Source organism: Pseudopipra pipra, chromosome 5, assembly GCF_036250125.1.
Source record: "Pseudopipra pipra isolate bDixPip1 chromosome 5, bDixPip1.hap1, whole genome shotgun sequence".
NCBI lineage: Eukaryota > Metazoa > Chordata > Aves > Passeriformes > Pipridae > Pseudopipra > Pseudopipra pipra.
The window spans coordinates 3747336-3772256 of NC_087553.1; the positions used below are offsets into that span (position 1 = coordinate 3747336).

The 24921-nt window shown below is 42.4% G+C and overlaps 1 protein-coding gene across 5 annotated transcripts in view; it reads right to left on the minus strand.

The window, feature by feature from the left end:
* The window catches only part of ITPR2 (inositol 1,4,5-trisphosphate receptor type 2), a 270280-nt gene that overhangs the window by 37042 nt on the left and 208317 nt on the right, over positions 1–24921 (minus strand). For all 5 annotated transcript variants that reach the window (XM_064654170.1, XM_064654172.1, XM_064654171.1 and 2 more), the window contains 5 exons: positions 11585–11692; positions 9424–9616; positions 5599–5724; positions 2334–2509; positions 848–1012 (listed from right to left, as the gene is read on the minus strand). In XM_064654170.1, the coding sequence (XP_064510240.1) occupies positions 848–1012; positions 2334–2509; positions 5599–5724; positions 9424–9616; positions 11585–11692 (768 nt within the window). The remainder of the gene's footprint in view (positions 1–847; positions 1013–2333; positions 2510–5598; positions 5725–9423; positions 9617–11584; positions 11693–24921) is intronic.

The following is a 24921-nucleotide window of genomic DNA, read 5'->3' on the forward strand; positions in this document are numbered from 1 at the left end:
CTGGAAAGTCTGATTTCAAAAGGAGCTCAACCACAGTTAATCACTGAACCCCTGAAAATGTTAGTGTCCTTAACACATCTCTGAAGTGTTGGGAGTTCACCACTATTCAGGAAGCTGAGAAAAAGATACAACAACAGGAAAGCAAACCCATATAAATGACCACAATTTAGTCAGTCTCCCGACAAGTTTCACGTGTTCCAGTATAAAGCAACAGGATTAGAAAACAAGAGCAGTGAAACACCTTTTACTGCTATTCAGCATGAAGGGAGCAGTTAGTGGAGTTTAGCATAATTTTGTGTGATTCATTTTCACTGCACCTGTATCACATTATAAAAAGGCATTCCATCTGGGTAATGGCAACAAAAGAAAATGAAGTGGGATACATTTAAAGTGATGGATCTCCCTGCTACACCAGAAGCATGCCATCCCCATTTCCCAAGTAATTTTTTAAAAATTTATTTTATTAGGGCTGAGGAATGGGATACTTTGGTATAGGTATGATGCACACACTGGTGGGCAACTCCTGTCCCAGAAATGTCATGATTGACACAAGATACAGGAACAACGGACACAGAATATGAGGAAAGCTGGGAGAAAGGACTGGGCTTGATGATGATGATTGTCTGAAAAGAAAGGAACAAACTTTCAACTCTAAAGCAGAAAAATAAGTCCTAACAGGAACAGGTTCTAACAAAAACAGCAGCTCCTAAGGGGCAACAACGCAACGGCGTGCTAAAAATACACATGATTTGGGCTTGATTGTCAGGAAGAAATTGAAGACAGCTGCATGGGTAACGGTATTTTCTATTTTTGCAAAGTTTTCCCCTGCACAGCAGCACATACTTACCAGGAAACTGTAGAAGAATTCATGCACACAGAGGCCCAGCATGCAGACCAGGACATATGCCACGTGGTAGAGAAAAGCCATGTCCATGATGACCGCCCTGTAGCCACGGGTGAAAGTGCCACGGTTCCCAACAAAGCTCACCAGAAACACTATTTTGTTACAAAGCTGCGGGGGGGTAACAAAGGCTAGGTTTATTCCATCAGAAAATATCCTGTTAGTTAGTGTTTGCATTGCTGCCTACCTGTTGGTTTGACTAAATGCTCAACTTTTAGATAGCTGGAGCGAGGTGTGAGGAATCCAGCTCCAGTGGTGCACTGGGAACAAGCCCATGAGAGTAAGTGGAAGGACATCACCTCTCTGACACTGCACTGTGCCTCATTTGTGATTTATTTCTATGAATTGTGATTTATTTCTATAACTTTACTGAGTAGGTGGGGGGATTAATGTCATGAGGCATTAAAAAAACCCAACAACTGGGGAGTGAATTCCTAATGATCTTGAGTTTAGACTCTGCGAAAGCAGCTAGGAGTGCTACTACAAAGAGAACAAAAGTAACACAACAGAAAGTGTGGGGGGTGGGGGGGGTGCGTGTGAGATCTATTGTTTTCTTCAGATCATGGTTTTCAATTATAAAATCCCTAAAAACAACAACAAAAAAAGAAAACTGGGGACATTTTTGAAGCACAGAATTTAAGCAACAGCATCAGGCTCTCTATGCTCCCAAGCTTTGCCTGCACTTGAACAGTAGTGCAGGAGTGAGAAGGTGAGGTCTAACCTCACCTGTTTGGCAGCCTAGGACAACCAATGAGGACTCAACATATTTTTTTGTTCACAAATTTGACATGGGCAAGCACTTTACTTGCCTTGACCTTCATCTGGGTAGTTTTAAGTATGTGAAATTCCCACAGAACTAGTGGCAAGTATCCCAATACTGAGGTGAATTAGAGGTGTAGCAGTCAGGCAGAAATCTAAAGAGATGCCTTGTGAGCACCACTGTGTATCTCACCAAGCTCAGTAAGCATGCAAAATTATTCATGTCTAAGTTAAGAGATCTGGCAAAGGGCTGAGAGAATTTTTAATTTTGAAAACTCTATTCTTCTCAAAAATATACTTAACGTCACAGAAACATTTCACAAATTGGTGTCAATATTGCTGAGTGCACTTGTAGAGAAAATTATTCTTTTAACATGAGAAACTTTATATTTGATTGCCCTTATATAGCAATATTTCTTTAAATTTCATATTGTTTTTGATTTTAAAACATTTGCATATGCACAAAACGAAAACAGCTTTTTTTTCTTAGCTTCCCACTTTGCTGACACTGCTGTTTCAGGATGACTGGAAATGATTTATTTTTTTGGCTTAACCATTGAACCAGAAAAAGAAGTTTTTGCACAGCTCTAATGAAAGGGGTTTTTTAAAAGGAGACCCTTAATATCTTTCCTTCTGCTGGCAGGGAAATTCCCCTTGCTTTTTAAGTACTTACATTAGCAGCGCCGAGAAGTATCAAGGTAGGACCGAGCCCTATGGTATATATGGACCTGAGAATAACAGACACCAAAAAGGGGCGAATACCAACGGGCTTGGAGATGAAAAACAGCATTGCTGTACAAAATGCCACTGCTATCCAGAGAAGCACGGAAAACAACGGTGAGAGTGTGCCTGTGCAGAGGAGAAAGGGAGATTTGAGACAGGCATCTTTGGAGATTCCATTTTTCCCCATGAAACAGCCCCAAAAGATCAATTCCTTTGCCAATATAATCTTAACAAAAGTGTGATTCATGCACTGCAACTGCTGACCACGACTTGCCCAAACTGCAGTGAGAGCTATTATTCTCATAGCATTGTTGATTTTTGTACAGGTAATTATAAGAGCAGATAATGAAATTTCCATTAAAATCCAAGGAGTGCTCAGAGATGGAGCAGTTTACTCTCCTCCTGGAGCAACCTGCTAATCAGCTCCCTTCTGCAGGGATCATTAGGGCTCCTCCGGTCTAAGTCCATGATTGCTCAGCTACAAAATAGCCGGTCCTGGGGGCTGCACAGCGCTGCAGTGTCACGTTTCCATCCCCAGCTGCACCGAAGCGCCCCGGCTGTAAAAGCATCTTTCTCCCGCCCGGCTGCGGGTGTTCAGCGGGAGCCTCCGCCTCTGCACGGGAGCAAGGCACTTCCCGCAGCTCCCGGGAGGCAGCCACGGAGACTTGGGCAGGGACAGGCAGCATCTGCATGGCTGGGAGCAGCTGAATAGCTGTGCCTTGCTCCCGGGAAGGCAGCGGGTCCCAGGTCCTGCTGAGCTCCCGAGGGCATGTGAGCCGCTGTCTGCACAGCCGGTCTCGGCTGCTCTGCAAGATGCTGGCTCCGGGCTCTCCCTGAGTTTTGAGAGATGCCCCTATATTCGCCTCTCTCCTCTGCTAAAGCCCTAGAAACACACCATGTTGCTGTGATATAAAAAGCACATTCAGATCTCAGGGCACTGTCACACTTGTACACTGACTTCTATTGTTATCGGATGAACCGAGAGGTCAGTGACGGGGGAGAAGGGAATAGAAAATTTAGCTAAACTCACAGTGGCAATCATGCTATCTCTTTGGCAACAGATGCACAGCTGAGCAGCATCACTGGGATTAGAAAACAATGAGATGAGGCCCTAGCCTCAACATTCAGATGGCATCCGAACTTTTCCAAAGTTCAGGAGTGTCTATATCCTTGGCAGGAGGTTCAGGGTCGCCTCTTGTCAGATAATTTCTCCGCTGACAAGATTTGGAAACTTTTAATAGATCCTAAAAAATATCTTTCAAGTGGATCTGAAAGGTAAGGCCAAAGTTCTCTGTGGTTCTTTAACCTTCTTCCCTAATGCAGATCCAACAATTTCACATAGCAGGACCCACACCAATAACTTGCAGACAGGCACTCCAGAGGCAAGGAGCCTTCATGGAATCATGGAATAGTTTGGGTTGGAAGGGACCTTAAAGATCATCTCATTCCAACCCTCTGCCATGGGCAGGGACACCTTTCACTAGCCCAGATTGCTCCCAGCCCCATCCAACCTGGCCTTCAACACTTCCAGGGATGGGGCAGCCACAGCTTCTCTGGGCAACCTGTGCCAGGGCCTCATCGCCCTCACAGGGAAGAATTTTTTCCTAACACCTAATCTAAACCTACTCTCTTTTAGTTTGAATCCATTCCCCCTTGTCCTGTCACCCCAGGCCCTTGTAAATAGTCTCTCTCCATATTTCCTGTAGGCTCCCTTCAGGAGCTGTCTTCAGCTGGAACAGTTTTGCTTATGTCCTATGACATAAGCGCTGCAGGTACCTACTACAAGGCAGCATTTTGGGATGATTAGCTCAGCACAGGCACCTCAGACAGGTGGATTTAAGCAGAGTGAAGGGGAAAAATGGGAGACAAAACTCCAGCTGTTGGGTCAGGCTTTGGTGGAGGGGGAGGCTGGAATTAAGGAGGCTGCCTCATGACCTGCTAATCCCATTTGGTGACATGTATTGTTTATTGCTCAGGAATCCCTCTGGCTTTTACAAGCACTTGGAACTGGATTCCTGAAATGTGCTATCACAGGATTACTGGGGCCACTTAAACTAATACAACATAAATCTGCAGTTCAAAATAAGTATTAATATCGACTGATTGCAGACCAGAGGGTTTCCATGAGTATAGATGAGCTAAAATTTAGTCATTTAAAAGGTTTACTTTTAACTCTTTACTTTTCCTCTCATCCTCCATGGGCTCTAATGTGTGTACTCACTCCTGCTGACTCCCTCAGTTTACAAACAGGAGAGCACAAATGCTTCCCTTTTCCAGGCCCCAGCCCTGCAAACTTTGCTTTACTACACGAGGCTGTGGAGATGTGACCTGCAGAGACCACCCCATGGGGTGAAAGGGCAGCGTGGTGCCCCTGCCAGTATATTTTAATCTGCTGCCTTTCTGTTCAAACCAGCCAACAGGAATGTTTGCCGGTGCCAGCTGTGGTGTTTGTGAAAAGCACATGTATCTACTAGAAGCTGGATTGCTTCCACCAGCCCAGTTCACATGCCATCAGACAGAGGTGACTCTCAGTCACATTACTGACTGGACTGGACATGAATCAAAGACCCAGAGGTGAATGGCTCTGCTCCCATTACCAGTATTCTGAACTATTTAGTCTCCTTTATCCCAATTAAGCTTGTTTTGGCTTCGAAGAGGCCTCCTGCTAGTCTGCTGCATTTATAGCAAACAATAAATTCCATTAAATATTTCCTGTGACATGGGATGAAGCAGAGACAGAATCACAGGTTTTAAGCATATTTTTATATAATGCATTTGTCCTCTGCAACAGTTATGCCCCTTTATCCCAATAAACAACACAGTCAAATTTTCAAATCACTCTATTCTTTATGGTTTCAAGGCTGCAAGTCATTCAATTTGGTCACTTTTAAGGAATCTCTGTCCCTCTGCTGCCAGGAATCCTCCTTCAGTTCAGAAGCTGCAGTAGGACACTGCAATATGGCAATATTAAAAAAAAAATAAAAAATTAGCTGAGATCATCTAGATAATCTTCAGGTTATGTTCTGTCCATTTTACTCCACACTCTGTGGGCCACGTGAAACGCAGATCAACTACCACGTTTCAGACAACATCTGGCACCTACTTAGGAGACACTGAATGGCTTCCGCAGCACCTGAAGATGCAGTTTTATTTGTCAACCTCACAAATGAAAGCATCTAAAATTAAAAGGAAAAATAAAACCAAACTCCACTTGCCTTCATCTCCATCATCTCCAAAAGGGTAGAAGAGAGCAACTGCTAAATTGATGAACACAGCCAGGTTGAAGGAAATGCTCCCCCAGAGAGAGATATGTCTGGAGAACCAAAACAGGGCTTGATTATCTAGAAAGGGGAAAAGAGCAGCCATCAATGAAATGAAAGCAGGAAGAAACTCAATCAGCAATGGTCTGAAGAGAATTAAAAAATACAGATTAATGTAGAAAATATTCAGATCTTTAAAATTAACTAAAATACACAAATATTAAACATAGGTTTGACATAAAACATAGCTTCAAACAGAGCTTTTAATCCAAAGATCACAATGCAGTTTATTATATATGGGAGTTTTGCCCCAGTAAGATTTTAGGACTGGATATTTTGCAACAGTCTTTTCAGCTGCCTATGAAACTGCAGCCTCTGTGCAGGGGACACAAAAAATAGATTTTAGCACTCTGAATGCCAGTCAACCAGAAGACCCAGAATGGGTCATCCAGATAACCTAACTGGACCAAGTGCACTGCTGACATTATGTAAAGAACGATGGAATAGGCACAGTTTCAGAACTCTAGTATGTTCCCAACCTTTGTCAGGCTGAAAACATCTTGATCTGCTTTGGGAAGCAGATAAAATTTGGTCTGACTGGGGTTTGGTACTACGAAAGCTGACTATTTCCTGCATGATACTCAGATGTCCAAGGTCACCTGCTGACAAACAGCTCTGTCCTCCTGCTTAAAAGGACTCAAACGAGCCATGATCTCCATATGTGAAGTGCTGTAAAAACACACAGAAATAGTCCATATCCCAAAGAACCTACAACCTAGTTAGAGAGGGCTAAAAAGGGAAACAGGGCAAAACAGGGTTAAGCCTTTGTGTCCAGAGTCACATAAACGATTCAGCGAGAAGGCTGAGAACAAAATCAGAGGGTGCTAAGACCCAAGCAAGCACTTCATATATATGACTGCACTACAATACATATAAATGAACATTCAAAACAAGATTCTATGTGCAATAGTGCAAAAAGATCTCTAGCCAGAGGAGTTTTGCACATGATGTGTCCCTATTAATTAGGTTTTAAAGTACTGAAAACCTCCTGGAAAGTATACAGAACAACCAGCTAACTTTTTATAAACAGCAGACTCCTTCAACTGCAATGGCTGTCTCAGGCTTTAGTTTAAATAGACTTTAATGGTGATTAGACAAATATTCAGATTTCACTGTGATAACCTTAAACTGCTGACTGCTGAGATTTAAGCATTTGGAGCCACTGCAAATGACATCTGTCAATTTAAGCAACACACACTGCATGCTAAAAGATACTTGGCTACAGAATGAACTGAGCCTCAACCTGTATTATCTTTTCAAATACAAAAAAACCAACACAGAGACTTGTGAGCCATTCCACTGATGAAAGGAATTGAGGAATTTCTGTTCTGAATAAAAATAAACCAATTTTCTTTGTTTATAGCATTAGGCAGGTCTGGTGCATCTAAGTGTTGAGTTGGGCTCTTTTATTTGTGTTTCTTAAGCAAAACCCCCAGATATGACTTTGTTACTGAAATAATTTCTCTACAATATAGCGACTTTTATTCCCAAACAGACTGTGCAGATAGGGAGTTATTTTGGAATCATTTATTTTTCCACTTCTATTCCAGTCAGTTTGCCAGTAGAGACAAGTTCTTAGAGTACCATCAAGAGAAGACGACTTGGGCTGATAGGGTTCATGCTGAAGACTTATTACTGCTATAATGAAAATTATAGCCTGAGAATTGACATTTATAAAAATTGCAACCAATATCCAGGTTTCCATCACATTAAGGTTGCTAAATATTGCTTTGACTACCCAGACTCCCTGCTGCTCTGACCACAGACCCTGTTCCTCCTTTCCTTCCTGATCAGTTGCTGTGAGCAGCTGATTTGTTACACTCCTAGAAAACCTGCATTTTAGCAGTGAATGACTCTCATGTATTTTTATGTATGTTCAGCGTGGAGAAGAGAAGGCTTCAGGGTGACCTAATTGTGGCCTTCCAGTCTCTGAAGGGAGCCTGCAAGGGGGATGGAGAGAGACTATTTAGAAGGGCCTGGAGTGACAGGACAAGGGGGGAATGGATTCAAACTAAAAGAGAGTAGGTTTAGATTGGGTATTAGGAAAAAAGTCTTCCCTGTGAGGGTGAGGAGGCCCAGGCACAGGTTGGCCAGAGAAGTTGTGGCTGCCCCATCCCTGGAAGTGTTGAAGGCCAGGTTGGATGGGGCTCTGAGCAACCTGATGTAGTGGAAGGTGTCCCTGCCCATGGCAAGGGGTTGGAATGAGATGATCTTTAATGTCCCTTCCAACCCAAACCATTCTGTGATTCCACGATATATAAAATACAACTTTCTGCTCCAAAAGCAAAGGGCAGAGTTGATAGTGGCTGAGCTGGCAGGAGCCTCCTGTCCCTGGGACATCAGCAGCAGCTCCAGTCCTGGTGAGGGCCAGTGGCTCTGACAGAATGAGAGAATCACAGAATACGCTGAGATGGAAGGGACCCACAAGGATTATTGAGTCCAACCCTCAGCCCTGCACAGGACTGTCCCCAAGAGTCCCACCATGTGCCTGAGAGTATCATCCAAAACCCTTCTTGAGCTCTGGCAGCCTTGGTGCTGTGCCCACTGCCCTGGGGAGCCTGTTCAATGCCCAACCACCCTCTGGGGGAAGAGCCTTTTCCTGAGATCCAACGTAAACCTGCCTTGACACAAACTCCAGGCCATTCCCTCAGTCCTGTCCCTGGTCCCCACAGACACAGAGCCTCTCCTCTTCCCCTCCTGAGGAAGTTGTAGCTGAAGTGAGGTCTCCCCTCAGCCTCTTCCAGCTGAACACACCAAGTGCCCTCAGCCGCTCCTCACATGGCTTCAAATCAAGGTCCTTCACCATCTTCATTGCCCTCCTTTGGACACTCTTTAAGGGCTTAACATCTTTCTTACACTGTGGTGCCCAAAACTGCCCTCAGACTCGACATGAGGCTGCCCCAGGTCAGAGCAGAGTGGGACAGTCCCCTCCCTGATGCCCCCCAGGACAGGGTTGGCCCTCCTGGCTGCCAGGGCACTGCTGACTCGTGTCCAACTGGCCACTGACCAGGACCCCCAGAGCCCTTTCTATGGCACTGCTTTCCAGCATCTCATGCCCATCAGTGAACTAAACTAGAAACTCAGGATACCTGCCTTGGCTTCACTGCCCCTCCTCCTCATGCCCCTGCTCTGATCTCTCCCCCGTGATCTCGGCCATGCCTGCCAGCCTCTCTCACTGTCACGGGATGGACACCAGTATGGGCTCACTGGGACACCCTGCAGCCCAGTCACGCAAGGCTGATGTGAACTGGCAGAGGGGAACTGACTCCATGGGAGTCGGACAGATTTAAAGCAGCTGAGGTTCTGGTGAGAGATGTTTTTAAGTGACTGACATTTACAAGTTTTTTAATGGTCTTTTAGGAATCTGCAAACCTCAAATATGCAGCTACACATGTTTTTGTTAAATATTAGGGGCCTTGGCTTAATTAGGTGCAACGCTATTGAGTTGAGTAGAACTACACCCAGTTCATCCATCCCTCAATTTAACTTTTGGAGTCCAAAACATCATCTTGAACACATTACTGACTGCTCCATATTATGCCTCTTTTACGGTGGCATGCAAGTGTCTCAGCTGACCTACGCTCTCAAGCCCTGAACAGTTTTGCCTGTGGTGGTATCAGAATGAACAGAGAAAAGTGTATTATTAAAATCAAAGGATTTTAAGGTTTAAAAGCAGGTTTTTAGCATAGTGAACCCATTTTTTGAAATTGCAATACTTACTCCTAATTTTCTTTTGCCATTTCATCTCATTGTACAGATCCTCTGTCTGCTGGAAAAAGTCATTGACTTTGCTGCCTTGTTCATCTCTCTCTGTTGTATTGAACACTCGACTTTTGGATTCCCGAGTGAGGAATTCACAAATATTGGGGACAGGGAAGACGATCTGTTCCATTGTTCTATCATGGCGAACAATCTATAAATAAAATACACATTTTTGTCAGGATCAGTGACTATCCAATCATTTTGTCATATCTTTTCTTGTTCACAGCTCCCCTTTTATTTATCAATTAATGCATAAATTATTTGAACATCACAATAAAGTCCAAAAATGAAGTAAAACTACTTTTTTATTTTCAAACACCTGCCTGAATAAAGTGGCCAACATATGCCTCAAGCAAAACCCAGGTCCAGACTTCCCCAAATAGAAAAATTGTTCCAATTCAGAATGCTTCAGTTTTGCAGCAAACTGAAACAAACCTCTCCCAGTAAAAAGTGCAGAAGTTCAGGGGCTTTCTGCTCAGATTGCAAAATTATTTGCTCACCTTGAGTCTGTTTCTGTGATGGGATAAGTTGTGAAGGTGAACATGCAAAAATAGCACCTTGTTACTCAGACAGCACCCATATCTTGTCAGTCTTTATCTTCTTACTTGGCAAAACCCAAGGTTCTGAATTGTTTGTATTTCAGGACTGACCAAGTTATCAGTGAGTGAAATGGATTTTATTTCATCTCACCCCACTGTCATCAAAATTGCTTCCCCATTCTGATTGTGGACTCTGCATTACTAAAAATACAAAAATAGGTAGAAAACTCATTTTAACTCCTACACCCATGTCTCTGTACAGCCACTGGTGAAAAAACCCCACTATTTGACTTTCAAATCAAACAAATGAGATACCTTAATATAGGAGAGATAATATCTTACACACCAAACAGGTCCAGGTCTGCTTTCAGAGAAAGACCTGTGAATATCTATTTTGTATAGCAGCAGTGCTGGGTTGCAGAAGAAGTTACTGGCCACAGAAAAGCTGACCACAGTGCTTGTTTAATGCCTAAATTTACAACCTACCCAGATAACTCAGCTGATAATTGCCAAGAGTTATCTCAGCAATGCCCAGAGTATTCAAATATATTAAGAGGAGCTCTGAGCTGCCCTCTGGACAACCATAGCCATGGAGCTTCCATTTATTCTGTGGGGGGATAACATGACCATTATCAGACAAAAGGGGTGGTGGGAAACAGAGAAGGACCCAGCTGTGGTCTGTCTTGATGGAAGGCAGGACAACACTGAGTCATGTGTCAGGACTGCTCCCTCTCCAGGCAAGCTCAGCTCCAGTGCTGGAGGAGCCTGGGAGCCCACTGAAGAACTTGGAGATTATTGGACCAGATTCAGGCTGGGCCTGTGTGCACCCATGCTGTGCATTTTTCACACTTGGCCAGTTTTGGACTTGCTACAGCTTTTCTGAGGGAGAGCCAGATGCCTCCGCTCCCCGCAGGCTCTCGCAGCAGCTGCCTTTGCACCACAGAAATTCTGCTCCTGACAAAGACACTGAGCTACTCCAGTGCCCAACTCCTATCGTGATGCCTATGATCCCATGAAACCTGCAGGAGCCCAAAAAGGGATATAAGAATTATGAACCTAAATACCTCTGTGGTTCTTGATCTAAATCCAATCCATGGCAGGTGTAAAGTTTAAAATAGAGAACAGAACTGCTGAAGCAGGCCAAGCCTTAGTCTTTTAAACAAAAGCCACACTGAATGTCTACACCACTTCAACACCCCTTTGTACTCGAGCCAGACTTTTAATTTGATCAGCCAGCATCACTGGCTTTGAAACTCATGATTATTTAGTTGAGTGATGTACCATACAAGATTATTCTTGACTTCATGACACAGCTACTATCTGCAGTCAGTATTTCCCTAACAAAACATGTTTGGTAACACAGAGGAAAGCTCCTGTAAAATGATTATTTAGAGCCACTTTTGATATAGGTGCATTCCTTTTTCTCCCACAGCCAAAATCACATTATTCAGCTTTCTCCTCATAAATAATCTGCACCATTTGAATAAGCTTTGCTGCTCAGAAGCTTAAAAAGAGGTGATACACCATGCACAAGATGCAGACTTGTCTCATATTCAATCTTCCAGGGAGCAATTCTTTACCTCTATCTGTGCAGTATGTTTGGCATAAAACCTCAAGGCTTCATCTCCTTCATCTGGATCTGACCCTGGCTTCAGCATCTGTTGCAATGTTTTATTGTGACGAGCCAACTAGAAAAAGAAGAAAAATCTGATTTATGTCCTGCTGCTATGTTTTCAGCTTTATCATCTCCACTTAACTACCACAAATCCTCCTTCCCCCCATTCCCATATACTTACATGCTCAACCCAGTGGGGCTCTTTCCACAGATAACAACAAAAATGTAATTACTTGAGAACAATAGAAATAATTTAGTCTTAAAAAGTCAGCAGCAAGTCTTCGGCTGAGATTTATGAAAGGCAGCTTAGCCTGCAGCCTAGATGGTTTTTGGAGGGCTTTTGACAAATGCCAAAAAATTAGACTGAATGCTTCTTTTCACTTGAGTTTAGACATAAAATTTGCATACCTCTGAGTACAAAATTACATTTCCAATTAATTTTTCTCTGTGATTTCAAAAGGCTAAACCAGGTTGTAGGTTGGTATTTCAGGGCTGGCAACAATGGCAGTAAAGTCCACAACTATTTCAAAGGCAGCTGGACTGCAGTGGTGGGAAAATACACTCTAAACTACACCATTTATATACATAGCAAATATATACACAAACACAAATATGTATTTCCTACAAGCTTTTATAAATTATATACTTTATATGACTCATAAAATACATCTGTTCTATTTTCAATGGTAAACTTTTTAAATGCTCAATGGCTGCACAAAGTTTAAACCCAAGAAAGTTGGCAAATGCATTCACCTTAGGTGAGTGAGAGACAAAGACATGAGAACACACTAAAAATGCAGTTTTCCCCATATCCTAGTGAGTGGTTTTCATCCAGAATGAATGAGGCATTTTACCTATTTTAAGGTGGGAAAAAAACGAGGCAGGAAAGGCAAGGCTGCCTCGCAGATGTGACCCGGGTCTGAATCACTACACTGACATTACCACCACAGACTAGACACAGCCATTAGAAATGAGGCAAAATGACCACAGGAACCAGGCTTTGAAGTGATGATCACCACAGGTGGACCAGGATGTACTGCAGTCTGGTGAGGAATTATAAAAATAACAGCACAGCTGCAAAAGGACTGTCAGGGATCAAGTCTAAAAGTAACAGTAGATCCAAACAGATCTTGTAATAATATAAAGAGAAAGTGATCTCACTCATTTGTAAGATGTTTGCACGTCTTATCACCCCCTCTTTCATTTCCCAGTAAGGCATGGAGGAGGCACATATGTAATTTACTCTGTTTATAGTTCCCTAGAATCTACTGATCAAAATCAATTTTCTTCTGGATCTTGATACAAACTTATTAATTAAAGATGAATAATACATAGAACATCCAAAAGAAAAGAGAATAAAAGAAAGGGATATTCAGGAAGAATAAATGTGCTTCCTACAACTTCCTTAGGGACAGAATTCTGCTTGGCCCTGAGCCAATGTGTCAGAACATCAGCATTTTAAAAAAGGCTCATGAGCAGATATTCAGGGAGGCATGCAAAAAAAAAATAACATGGGGGTCAACTGCAGAGGAATGTTCTTTCCATTGGTAGTAGATTTCTGCCCTGAACAGTTAATTTTTTATGCTATCTAGTAAAAATGCATGGCTACTCTCATTACACATATCAATGTCTTAACTTAAACATCCACTTATTTTTGAGACTAAGAAGGTTCCTTAAGACTATCTGACTAGTTCTTCTCTTTCATGCAAGCCACATAATCTGATCCAGTGAGCAGTCTTTGCAGTATGCCCACAACAACTGCTTAGCAAGGCAACTTGGATTCATTTTCTAGAGGTCTTTTGCATCCCCCTCAATACATGCTCTAGAATCATGGAGAAACAAGATGAGCTTGTGGAAATAAGACAGTCACTGTTTAAAATTTCCCTCTAACCAGAGTTACTGCTTTTGCCTTTCTGCTTTACTGGATGTCCCTCTGCTTCTGCACTTAAGAAAGGGCAAACAATAGTGCCTAGTTCACCTTCTCTGTATCATTCATCATTCTGTACCCCACTGTCATGTTCTCTTTTATTTGTCTCTTCTTTAAATTAAAACAACCCCTATCTTTCCCATCCCTCCTCAAATAGAAGACTCTCTGTGACTCAATTATTTTCCCTGTCTATCTCCAAATGCCCTTTACTTTGCCTGTATCTCTTCTTTAAGATACAAAGAGAAGAACTGACTAGACAGAATGCAATCACACCGTGCTTGGAGTGATGAATTAGCATAATCAGAAGCAAATATATTCTCCTTTTTTAATCTTCTGTAATACAGACGAACTTTGCCTGTACCCTGACCTTTATTTCTCCAATATGAGCCATTAAGATTTTGTGTTTTCTAACAAATGACAAGTCAAGGATGTATGGATAGTTCTTATTATTAAAAGTATGTCCACTTGGAGAAAGGGACATGGTATAGATTCAGAAATTTCCATTAGTACAACAAAAAACTTTCTATAATCATCCTTGAATTTCTATACAGAATTGGAAATGCCATTTGTAAACCATATGAAATCTCCAGGTATTGCTTCCTGATATGCTTTTAACTGACCATAACTTTTAGTGTAAAAGTATTGCTTGGTAAGTGTCAGTAACAGACGTTCCCTCACCATGTGGACTAGAAGGGAAAACCATCTCAACCCTCTCATGGGACTGAGTAGAACAGGGTGTTCAGAGACTGCTGGGGATCTGGGACAGTGCTGATGCATATTTTGCTCTCAGGTTTCATGTGAACAGCAGCCACACACTTTAGAACAGTGTTTATTCAGTGATCTTCACTGTACTTTATGAGGCTGTGCTTTCAGGCTGTGACTGTCTTGTGCTGAGACAGAGCCCAGCACGGCACAGCTGGGGCTTCCTGACACAAGCACTGGACAAAATGACCCCAGGCAGAGGCCAGGATCTCCTGTGCCAGCACCTCGACTGCCAGAAAAGACACATCAGCAACAACAAGGGATTGCTGACCGAGATGGAGGAACTGCAGCAGATTTCGGGAGGGGAACCTACCTAAAGGCACCAGCAGTCTTGAAGTGATGGAGCTGAATCTTCTCGTAGGCAATAAGCACTCATAACTTCATTTCTCTCTGCTTCCACATCTCTCTGTATCCACTCACCTTCTGTGTACTCTGGACCTTCAGAGAGTAACCTGAGAGCAAAGGGCCCATCTATTTTCTGCTCCTGTTTTAGTTCCTACATGGGATGGATTCCTCTACGTAGACACAATAACAACTGCTGCTAATATTTCTGTACTGTCACAGATACAGTGATAAAAGGCTGTTGTGGGCAGCAGTCTGTGAGAGCTCAGGTCTGAAGCAGAGGCCCACAGTCTGACACAGAACAGCTTTAGAAATGCTATGTTATTTGGCAACTACAGTGTTTTCTGAAGCTCTGCTTTCACCATCCCTCCTTCTCCCCATGACAAGCTCAAAGGCCCACATGGCCAAAGGGGACTGTGTCAACAGACTCCTTGACCAGCACAGAGCTTTTTGTGAGATCAAAGACACACCAGTGAAAACAACAACGTATTGGCAAACTGTGAACCTAAAATATGGAAAGCTTTTCCAAGCTTATAATACACCCGAGGTGACAGTTTGTGAGTGGCACTTAAAGGCCGTGCAAGCTCTGAATGATATTTTTTTCGTATTTAACTCCTGTGTTATATCACAAATCTTCTGGGGCAGCTGGAGGACAAAACACCAGATGGACATGGCCAACAGCAACTATAATGAAAAGAATTGCCCCCATCTATATTTGCAAAGCAAAGCTCAAAAATGCATCTCAAAAAAGCACTGCAAGTGTAACTTATAAAAAAAAAAAAAAACATCACTAGAGCCTGAATTTGCAGAGACCCCCAGAAAAAAATCACCTTTGAGGAGAAAACTCTCTCAGTCACTCAACTCTCTCACCCATCAGCCATGCCAGTGACAATATTTTAGATGTCAACACTGTACTTTACCACTCATCAAGGAATGTAGGGACAAGGAAGCAATACCATATAATGGAACACTGATTTCCAAAGAGGGGATGTGTAAGGCAATAGCTCTATGAATAAAGATCATTTGGCTTTCAGTCAGCTCCTGATGAAGGACTGTTGTTCATCTTGAAAGATTTTTACTTTAAAAATTTGGAAAACACTGTAATAAAGCATCGGTACAAAATGTGAAAGATTGAGGACAGAGCAAGAACACTAAAGACATTAATAAAGAAACAGGAGAGATAAATGACAGAATTACAAGTAATATTCAGTCTAAACTCCTGACACAACATGACTATAAAATCAGATCTGCTACTCATCTGGGATGCCATATATGATCAGCAGTGTGGAAAACCACAGCAGACTCAGCTTTGGCAATTAACAATACATGAGTTTCCTGCAGGCCTTTTGTTTTAAAGTCAAGATTACCTTGAACAAAAAATGAAGTTATTTAAATGTTCTTAAAGAAAAAAGTGATTTAAAGCTCTGAACATTTATTTAATCAGCCTGTCATTAACTCATTGACTTGGGATAGTAGATTGGTTTGCCAAAATATGTATGTGTATATATGTGTGCATATGGAAAAACTTCTGGGAAAAGAGAAGGTTATTCTCCACTTTACACCAGTAAAGTGGACAGCAGTACAAGAAATACAAGCTAGAAACAGTAGGTTGAAGTCCCCCAAATTCTGAGAGATCTATTTCACTCTCCAGCATCAACTGCCAGACCTGGGTGGTAAAGGTGACTTTTTATGACTAGAATGGTACGAAGGGATCTTAACGAGTGAGGCTTAGTGTCCTGTAGGCAATCAGGGTTTCCATGGAAGAGTTGCTTCACAGGCCAAGTGTCAAACATGTTAAACTGATTTCCTAAAAAAAGTTGATGGAATATTACAAAAAGCACTGGGTAACTGGCTGAGAAGCAGAAATAAAGACACAAATAGTTCCTGTGCCTTGAAGCAATATACACTTACAGTATTAAGAAGTATTACAAACACTTAAAAATAGAAAAAAAACCTCATTTAGGCAATTATTATCCTTGTTAACAATTCCCTGAAGTTTCTTCTCACAGCTGTAAGGCTGTTACTGATTGGGAGATACCTGGCACACCTGACAGGGGAAGGGCACTGGTTTAGGCAGGGAGCGTGCAGGGAACTGGGACGTGTTTTAGGGTGAGAACTGGATTTGGGGGTGTTTGTAAGCTCTAGAACTGCACAGTGCCCTCTCTGTCCTTGCCCCATTCCCCAGCTCAGCTCACTAGACAACCCTCTGGTGTGCCAGTGAGTCCCTCTAGCCTGTCAGGGCACAGAGGCCACTCCACAATCCTGGAAGTTAATGAACTACAGACCTTGGGGAAAGTGAGGCAAGAGTGTTTGCACAGACCTGATGTCCAGTGCGTGACATCTGAGAGATCTGCTGCAAATTATCTTCACCCCTACCCAGTCAGTAACCAGACGTGCTGAGGGTGGGCTGCCAGCCCAAAGGCCAGTGGTCTTTCACCAGGGAGAAATGAGACAAAATGTAACTTGGAGCAGCAGCAGAATAATTGCATCTGCTCAGATTTGCACCTTGCTGTGCAAACAGACTCGTGCAGCTGGGGCTCATTTCCAGCCGAAATCTCTTCCTCTTTTTTCTCCTCAGTCCCTTTGGCTACTGCAGCCAGGCAGTGTGAGATCTGGCACCACCAAACCCCCTCACAGGGGGATAACCCAATCATCTCACCGAACACTTCATTTTCTGCTTAGAGAGCAGAAAAGGATAAAAAAGACACCTGGGGACTGACAAGAGAAACCCCAAGGACTGAGAAACAACAGCAAAGAGAAAGTTAAGGGAGTAGCAAACAGGATGGGTGACAGACAGAGAAGGATAGGAGACAGAAAATGAGATCCTCTTTCTCGGCGTGCCAGGACTTTACCACGTGCCAGCTCCCTGCCCAGGGCAAATGAGAACATTCCTAACCCATCGGTAAACAAGGAGAGAGAGAAAGGAAAGGAAAGGAAAAGGAAATGTCATCTTAACCATAATTGACCAGAAACTTTTATTCCAACTGGCTTTACTAAGAGCAATAACAACTTCCCAACTCCCCATGTTCCAATCAAAGCTGAATAGTGCTTTCTGCAATACACAGGGCAACTTCCTTTCCAGAAGTCATTACAGTTTTATAGAGCAGCACCTTTGCACTCTGCCACAAAGCAATCTGTTAACAAACATTAGGAACAGCAGGGATGGAGCAATGGGAGCCTCTCAAATCAAGTATTCATTGATTTCATTTAGATGATTATACCGTACAGAGCAACCAAAAGGGTTTAGAGTTAATCTTTCCCTGATGGCTTGTGATACATGAGCAGGCCCCTGGGTGGTCCAGACGCTTTGGATTCTGTTGCTGGGTCTTTCATGGCCTCATATAACCTCCGAGACACCAGCTCTCCTCCCCAGCCTCCACATGGTGCACACTACACGTTGTGGGTAATAGTGATCTACCTCACAGAGAAGGGAGAAATAAAACACCTCAATATTATCATATAAGAGAAACCACCACAGTTAAGTGAACTCCATCACTATTACGTTCGCAGTCCCCCCTCCATAGTAATGCTGTTGCTATTTTTGTGGTGTGTTTGCTGTTCTTTTTTCCCTGATGAAAACCAGCAGAAGACAAAATGACTTGCTAATATTTCAGTAAGTTTTACTTACACTTGCCTTCTCTGCAATTTCCTTTACTTACAAAAAAAAAAAAAAGTGCGTGTGTGTGGGGAAAGTTCAGGTCAGATAAAAAGGTATTGCAACCAAACAAAATTAATTTGAGGTGTGAAATATCTCTGTATGTGAAATGTATGTGAAATATCTCTGCAGGCCAGAAATATCTGTCATGGGCAGCTGTGCCTTCTTGAATCAAACCAGCTCAATGGCCTCATTTGGCTTTTGGTGTACACTGATCATACTGAACACAGAATGTGGGCAGCAGTATTCAATCCAGAAATATTCCAACAGGATGACACAACTGCACTTGTAGACTGCCTCCCATGATTACTGTAAGCAAAGTTTTGGAGGGTACAGGATGGAAGGAAATAAGGAGATGATAGAAGTGTCAGATGTGATTATAGGAACATAACAAGAAGGTTCAATGGAAAAGGGAGAAAGAGAGCATAGTTATTGCAACTAGACTTTTTCACAGCACAAGGGAGAAGATCCCAAACACATGCAACTTCTGTGAAAGGCAAATAAACATTGCTCACCAACATTGTATAGACACAATTTGAGATTTGTGTCTATGAATCCCAAATCCACACAACAAGGGAACTGTTCACCTCTAAAAGCCACCAACACTTTATATGAATACAAAATACATGCATACATCTGAGATAAGCAAGCTGTGAAAGGCACAACATTTTCAGGAACTCTTAAAATCCTTTAGCTACCAAGCACTTTACTTTCTATGTTTCCCTTCTCCTCAGAATGTGATTCTCTGCCAAACAGCCATCTACTTCTGTCCAATATGTGGCTTCTAAAGAAAAGCAAGGGTAGTATAAACAAACAGAAGGAGGAACTGCTTACGATTCTTACTTTGGGGGCAGTGTGGTGAAGGGAACCACCGTTTTAAGTCTTTAAGTATGGACACACTTCCTTCTATAAGCCATAACACTAGAAGAGGTTGACTGGCAGCCAGTCTACCTAAACCACACAGAAACAAGTTGGCTCCCTCCTCATGTTTTCTCACCCTCATCTCATACATTTTGCAGGATAGTGCCAAGGTTGCTCTTCCACACTGTGATCCCTTCAGCTGGATGCATTTCACCACCCCAATCTGATATAACCACCTGCTACACGCAGCTGTGGCTTGGGAGAGGCCACAGAACATCCACTGCCCTTGATGAGGCTGGGATAAGCCAGTCTTCAACGAAGAGCATTACACAGGCTCAAGTCCTCAGTTGCAACTTGGTCTCAAGGCTCAGCACCTGAGTACGGACGTTATGTGGTCAGGTTAGTTGTTACAGCAATGGCAAAGTAAAAAGTCTGTTCATACCCACTCCTCTTGGCATCCCACCTTTTCAACATGCAGAAAAACATGACTTGCTCATTTTGAGTTAAAAACATATGAGACTCAAGTAAACTGCTGAAGCTGCAATCTGCCAAATTCACAAAAGACATGGATTTCCTACTATCTGCTGGGGCCTGATGTATATACTTTGTGGGGTACAAAACAGGGCAGTGTAAAAGTGTGGAGATGGACAGGAACTGAGAGATGTCTTCCTTCAAACAATAGCAGCAGTGAGATTTTCCAGCATTTTCAATCATGGTGTTGAATCTCTGCCTCCCTCTCCAATTAGCAAAGCAAAACATCTCTAAAAAAAAAAAAATTAGGAGCATAGGAACAGAGAGCAGAGAAAGTAAAATGATGAGTTCCTGTTTCCAACTCTGTGTTATGGCTGTTGTCCTCAGGAGAGCACTTTCACCTGGCACCTATAAAGTAACAGTTCCTGGTGGGAGAGCAAAATGGTAAAAATTTCATCTCTCTCCCCATCAGACTTTCCCAACTAAGGCTGCTTTACACAACCAGCTAGCAGCTAAATGGTGTTCTGCAGAGGCTATATCATTTGTAAAACAAACTCTGAAAATCTTTGCCCATAGAAAAAGGCAGAGAAACCATTTCTTTAACCCCAGGTTGATTAGATGCTTATCCGTGTGCAGGTCTGAAGGTGATCAAAGTAACTGGTCGCCTCACTATGGGTGTAGAAAAGCATAATCAGCCGTTAAAACTAAATTTCACAGCTGGACACTTTTATTCAGTATCTCATAAAGCTGCCTCAGAAAAAGTGCAAGGTGGACTTCATTTTCGGCTTTCTGCACTGTGTTAAACAAGTGAAATAAAGGGGATGGCAGCTGAGCTCTGCCTATTTGTAGATTACAAATTCAGATCTTGTCTGGAAAACTCTATGATGACTGAGATACCTAATTAAATTATGACATCAGAGGAGATGAGAGTTAAAATGGAGCAACTGTGAGGAACAGACATATTTTGACATTCTGTTTAATGCTCTTTATTTTTGTTAACCTGTAATTACTTCAATGACTACTGAACATAAAAAAGTATGTCTTTGTTAGAGATGTCGTCCCCCCCACCCTGATTTTAATTAAGGTGTACGATTTCACAATGCCTAATCTGAGGCCTATTAGAATTGCTCTGATACTATTAAGTGAGACCAGACTTCACTTCCATGATATTTCCAAGGTTACCCTCACTTTCCCTCAAAACAAACAAAGCAAGTTCCTCCCAGCTTAGAGTGAAGTGGTTTAGTGGTGCTTGAGATATAAGAAAAAGAGCATTTTACTTCATTTGATGGCTACGTCAAATGGAAAAGCCCAAGATCTGTCTCCAGAGCAAAAACTCAACCCTTTGTGTTATTCAGCTTCCAAAATAAGGGGAGTTTCTTGCAATCTGAATGAAGTAAGCAGCTACATTACATATATTTCTGACAGGCAATATATACACAGAGCAGTTGAGGGTGACTGAAAGTGCAATCTGCTTTGAAGAGTGACTTTGGACAGATGGCACCGTGTGGTTCCACATTTATTGCCTCCCAATGGCTTCTGGGTTGAGTTTGCTCACTTTGCAAGTTAAATGATTTTTAATTCCACACAACACTTCTCCAAGCAATTTCAATAGTAAAATTTTAAGTCAAGATGTCCTTTTTTCCCCCCATACATCATCACTCTGAATGAAGACTGTGCATGCCAAACACAAGCGGGCAGCTCTAGGGTAAGAGCACAGTTTGAGGGCAACAGGTCAAGTTCTCTACTAGTATAAATCAGCATGAATCAGTATTGCTTGCCTACTTCCAGTGGAGGCATTCCCACATAGACCAGCTGGGGATATGGCTAAATGAAGGCCCATTCTTCAAGTGGGAAGCTGAGTACCTGCCCCACCTATGATACAGAACCAAAGGAGGACTAAAGTCACTCTGCCCAGCCCGTGATGCTTCACACAGCAATAAAAAGGTAGTGTGGGTACTGCTAGTACAGGGCTGCAAACAGAGCCTGAGAGCAGAGAATGTCTTAAACAGTATTTCATTGTCCCACAGCCAATTTTCAGAGTAAAACCACAGACTAATGTGAGGATTTCACAATGCAGACATTTGACAAAGAAAGGATATTTCTTCTGGTGTAACGTCTGAGCCCTGACACCAATACAACATATTTCCCAATGACAAAAAAATCTTGTAAACCACAAAACACAAGGATTACAGAAGTTACAGATAGAAGAAGAAAGCCACAAAGCAGAAATATTAAGGCCACCTGTGCCCTAGTGAAATGCACAGTCGCCACAGTCAAACAGGATATATCGCTCATTAACATCACATATAATAAATCACACACATATATATAATAGACACTTTATCTTATTCTAGAGAAGCAGAACCAGAAAATTCAACATAAGCTAAAACTTCTGTGGCCCAACCTACAGCAAAAAGCTGTAGCTTGAATCCTAGGAGCTCTTAGCAGCCTAACTCAACAGGACACCAGATGGAAAACAGAGGTCCCCATGTAAGTCCCTGTCAAAGTCAGAACAGGATTCTGAGGTGAATGCTTCCAAGGAGAAATGGGGGGGGAGGGGGGAAGAAAACATCGAAGGACAAGTTGCCAAGGTTATAACCTGAGATAACAATGAAGCACAAGTTGCCAAGGTTTTAACCTGAGACCTAACATTAGCCACAGACTTTGTTTAATCTTTCAGGTGCTCATTAGTGTCAGGCCCTCGTGGCAGCCTCCATACTGCCCCGCTATACTGCAGCTGGCTGAACGTGGAGTTATATACCATCCTAATGAGCCTCAAGGAGGGTGATGTGCCTCATTGGCTTCTGTTTCAATCTTGGCAATCTCAGTGTAAAAGCCTTGCAACTGTTTCTGATTCTGCTGACATTTAATTAGCTGGTGTCATTTTGATGCCATAGCCTGTCTCATCAGGATGATAACTACAAAACAACATGTGGAGCATAAAAGTTCCATGAGAAGTTTCAGGTCTGGCAGCCAAGGATACGAGTCCCCTGACAGTCACGGTTCCTGGGACTGCTTCCCATTAGCCCTTTGTTTTGGCATCACTATCAGCAAGAGCTTCTCTGTTAAGGAGAGAGAAGCAAAAGAAAACCACCCCAAAAACCTGCAAACTTCAGCATAGCCTTGCAAAAAATGACATCCTTTAGCTTGAGAAATTCTACCCATCCTGTAGAAAGAGAGCATCCTTATTGCACCAACTCACAGCTATTCATCCTGAAGGACAGGTTTATCCTACAGGATAGATTCAATCCTCTTCTGAGCTCAAAAGGTAGCCCTGTTTATTTAAGTGTGTACAGTATTCTTCTCCATTTGCCATCTGGTGCTTGGGAAGACAGTCTCCAATAATACCTGCCAATTGCTTCTTGTTCACATCAGCTGCAGAATTTGACAATGGTCATTGCTGCACAGAATGTGACCGATCTATACTTTTACTGAATATAACCAATGATTCTGGAACAGTAAATCTATTTACACCAGACAAGTTCAGACTTTTTTGTATTTGGGTCTTTTTTTCCAAAATAATATTCTCATACACTAAACACAACATTTTTTTTTCTTTTAGAGTGTACCATTCAATTCAAATGAACCAAGACATTTCACTGACAAAACAGAATCAACTCAAAATCTTTGTCTGCAGAACCCAGGCACATCCTAATGTTTTATAAATTATGGGACTCACAGGCCACACATCTAACTGAGGCAGAGGATGAGCAGAAAGAAGCCAGCAAGCTTAAAAAATTCACTGAACTAGTGTAGTCCCCAGATCTCAGCTTTTTTGGAAGACCCTTGCTGGAGCTGAAAGCTGCTTCCCAACTGGATGAGGATAACCCTACCTTTTGGAGCAAAATCCTCTGGGAACTCCTAGCTCCCACAAGGACAGGAAGATCTTTTTCAGGTAAATATTACAGGCCAGTAATGGCAACACCACTATCAGGGGTGAAGGTGTTCTTGCAAGATTTTTCCACTTGGCATCTGTTCATTTTATTTCCATGGGATAAGCACAATATTATTGTTTCAGCCAGTTTGTGCCCACTGCAGACTACTGGGGGTTGTAACTGGTTCCACCAGTTCCCTGTCCTAAATCACCTTTCAGGTGCTTCCTTTCTGTGTCTCAGAGAAGGTGCTTGTCAATGCATGTTACTGAGTCATTAATTTTTGCCTTTTTTATCAACATTTCTTTTTAAAGGGTCAAATTTCACCCCAAATTTACGCCTGACCACAATCACACTTCAAGCAGAATACTGTTTTGTCAGCCTGGGACAGCCCACCCAGTTCAGAAAGCTTTGGATTCTCATCCTAAAGGAAAAGTCACACATAGCGGTTCTATTCCACATTTGGAGGCCCACATTTACAATGTTACTTCTTGTTTCCTCACACAGTAAACCATGGAAAATTGGTACCCATTATTTTATGCAAGGAATCCCTTGACCTGACCTGTGTTATATGCAAGTCAAGACAAATGGATGAGTACAAGAATTCACATTTACCTAACAGTATATGTTTTAATAATTTTATTCTATTTTATACCTGCACACACAAACTCAAGGGAGAAGGAGGACCAAGGTCTAAGTTCATCTGTCTACAGGCTAAAATACAGAAGGGAAGGAAATCCAGGAGCTGCTCTAAACTACAACACTAAAAATAGCAACCCACAAAAAACCCCTTAAACCTAACAGAACCTCCCCTCACACACATTTGTATCCAGTATCTTATGAAAGCTCTTCTTGCCTTAGGAATCCACAATAGTAGCAACACAGGAAAGTTTATTTGAGAAATACACATTAGCATGTCTCTTTAAAAGACTTTTGGAGCGCTAATGTACTCAGTGATTATGCTCTTCTCAGCTGTACCACCCAATAAATTCCAATTTTCCTCATTAGTTAAGTATCTGGGATCAAGTGAGCATAGGAGGAAAGCCAATGGAGCAGTTAAAGCAAAGCACTGGGGATCAAACAGGCCATATTTGCTTCCCATGACAGCTCAGGACTTGCTGTCTGTACCTGCTTCTGGCTTGGTGTCTTCACCTCTAACACCAGGTAATATCACCTACTTTAAGACAGGGGAAAACAAAATCAAGGAGAGCTTTTAACTGCTCCAAAATCCTACAAAAAGGAAGATTAATTCTTTAAAAAATTATGAAACCACTATTATTGTTGCCATTTCTTTATTCTGCTGGAGCATGTAAGAGTCTCAGAGGCAATGCAGTTCCAGGCACAGCATTGATGTGGAAAATAAAGGGTGGTCCCTGCCCTTGGTGTACTCAAATCTGATGAAAGCTATAGAA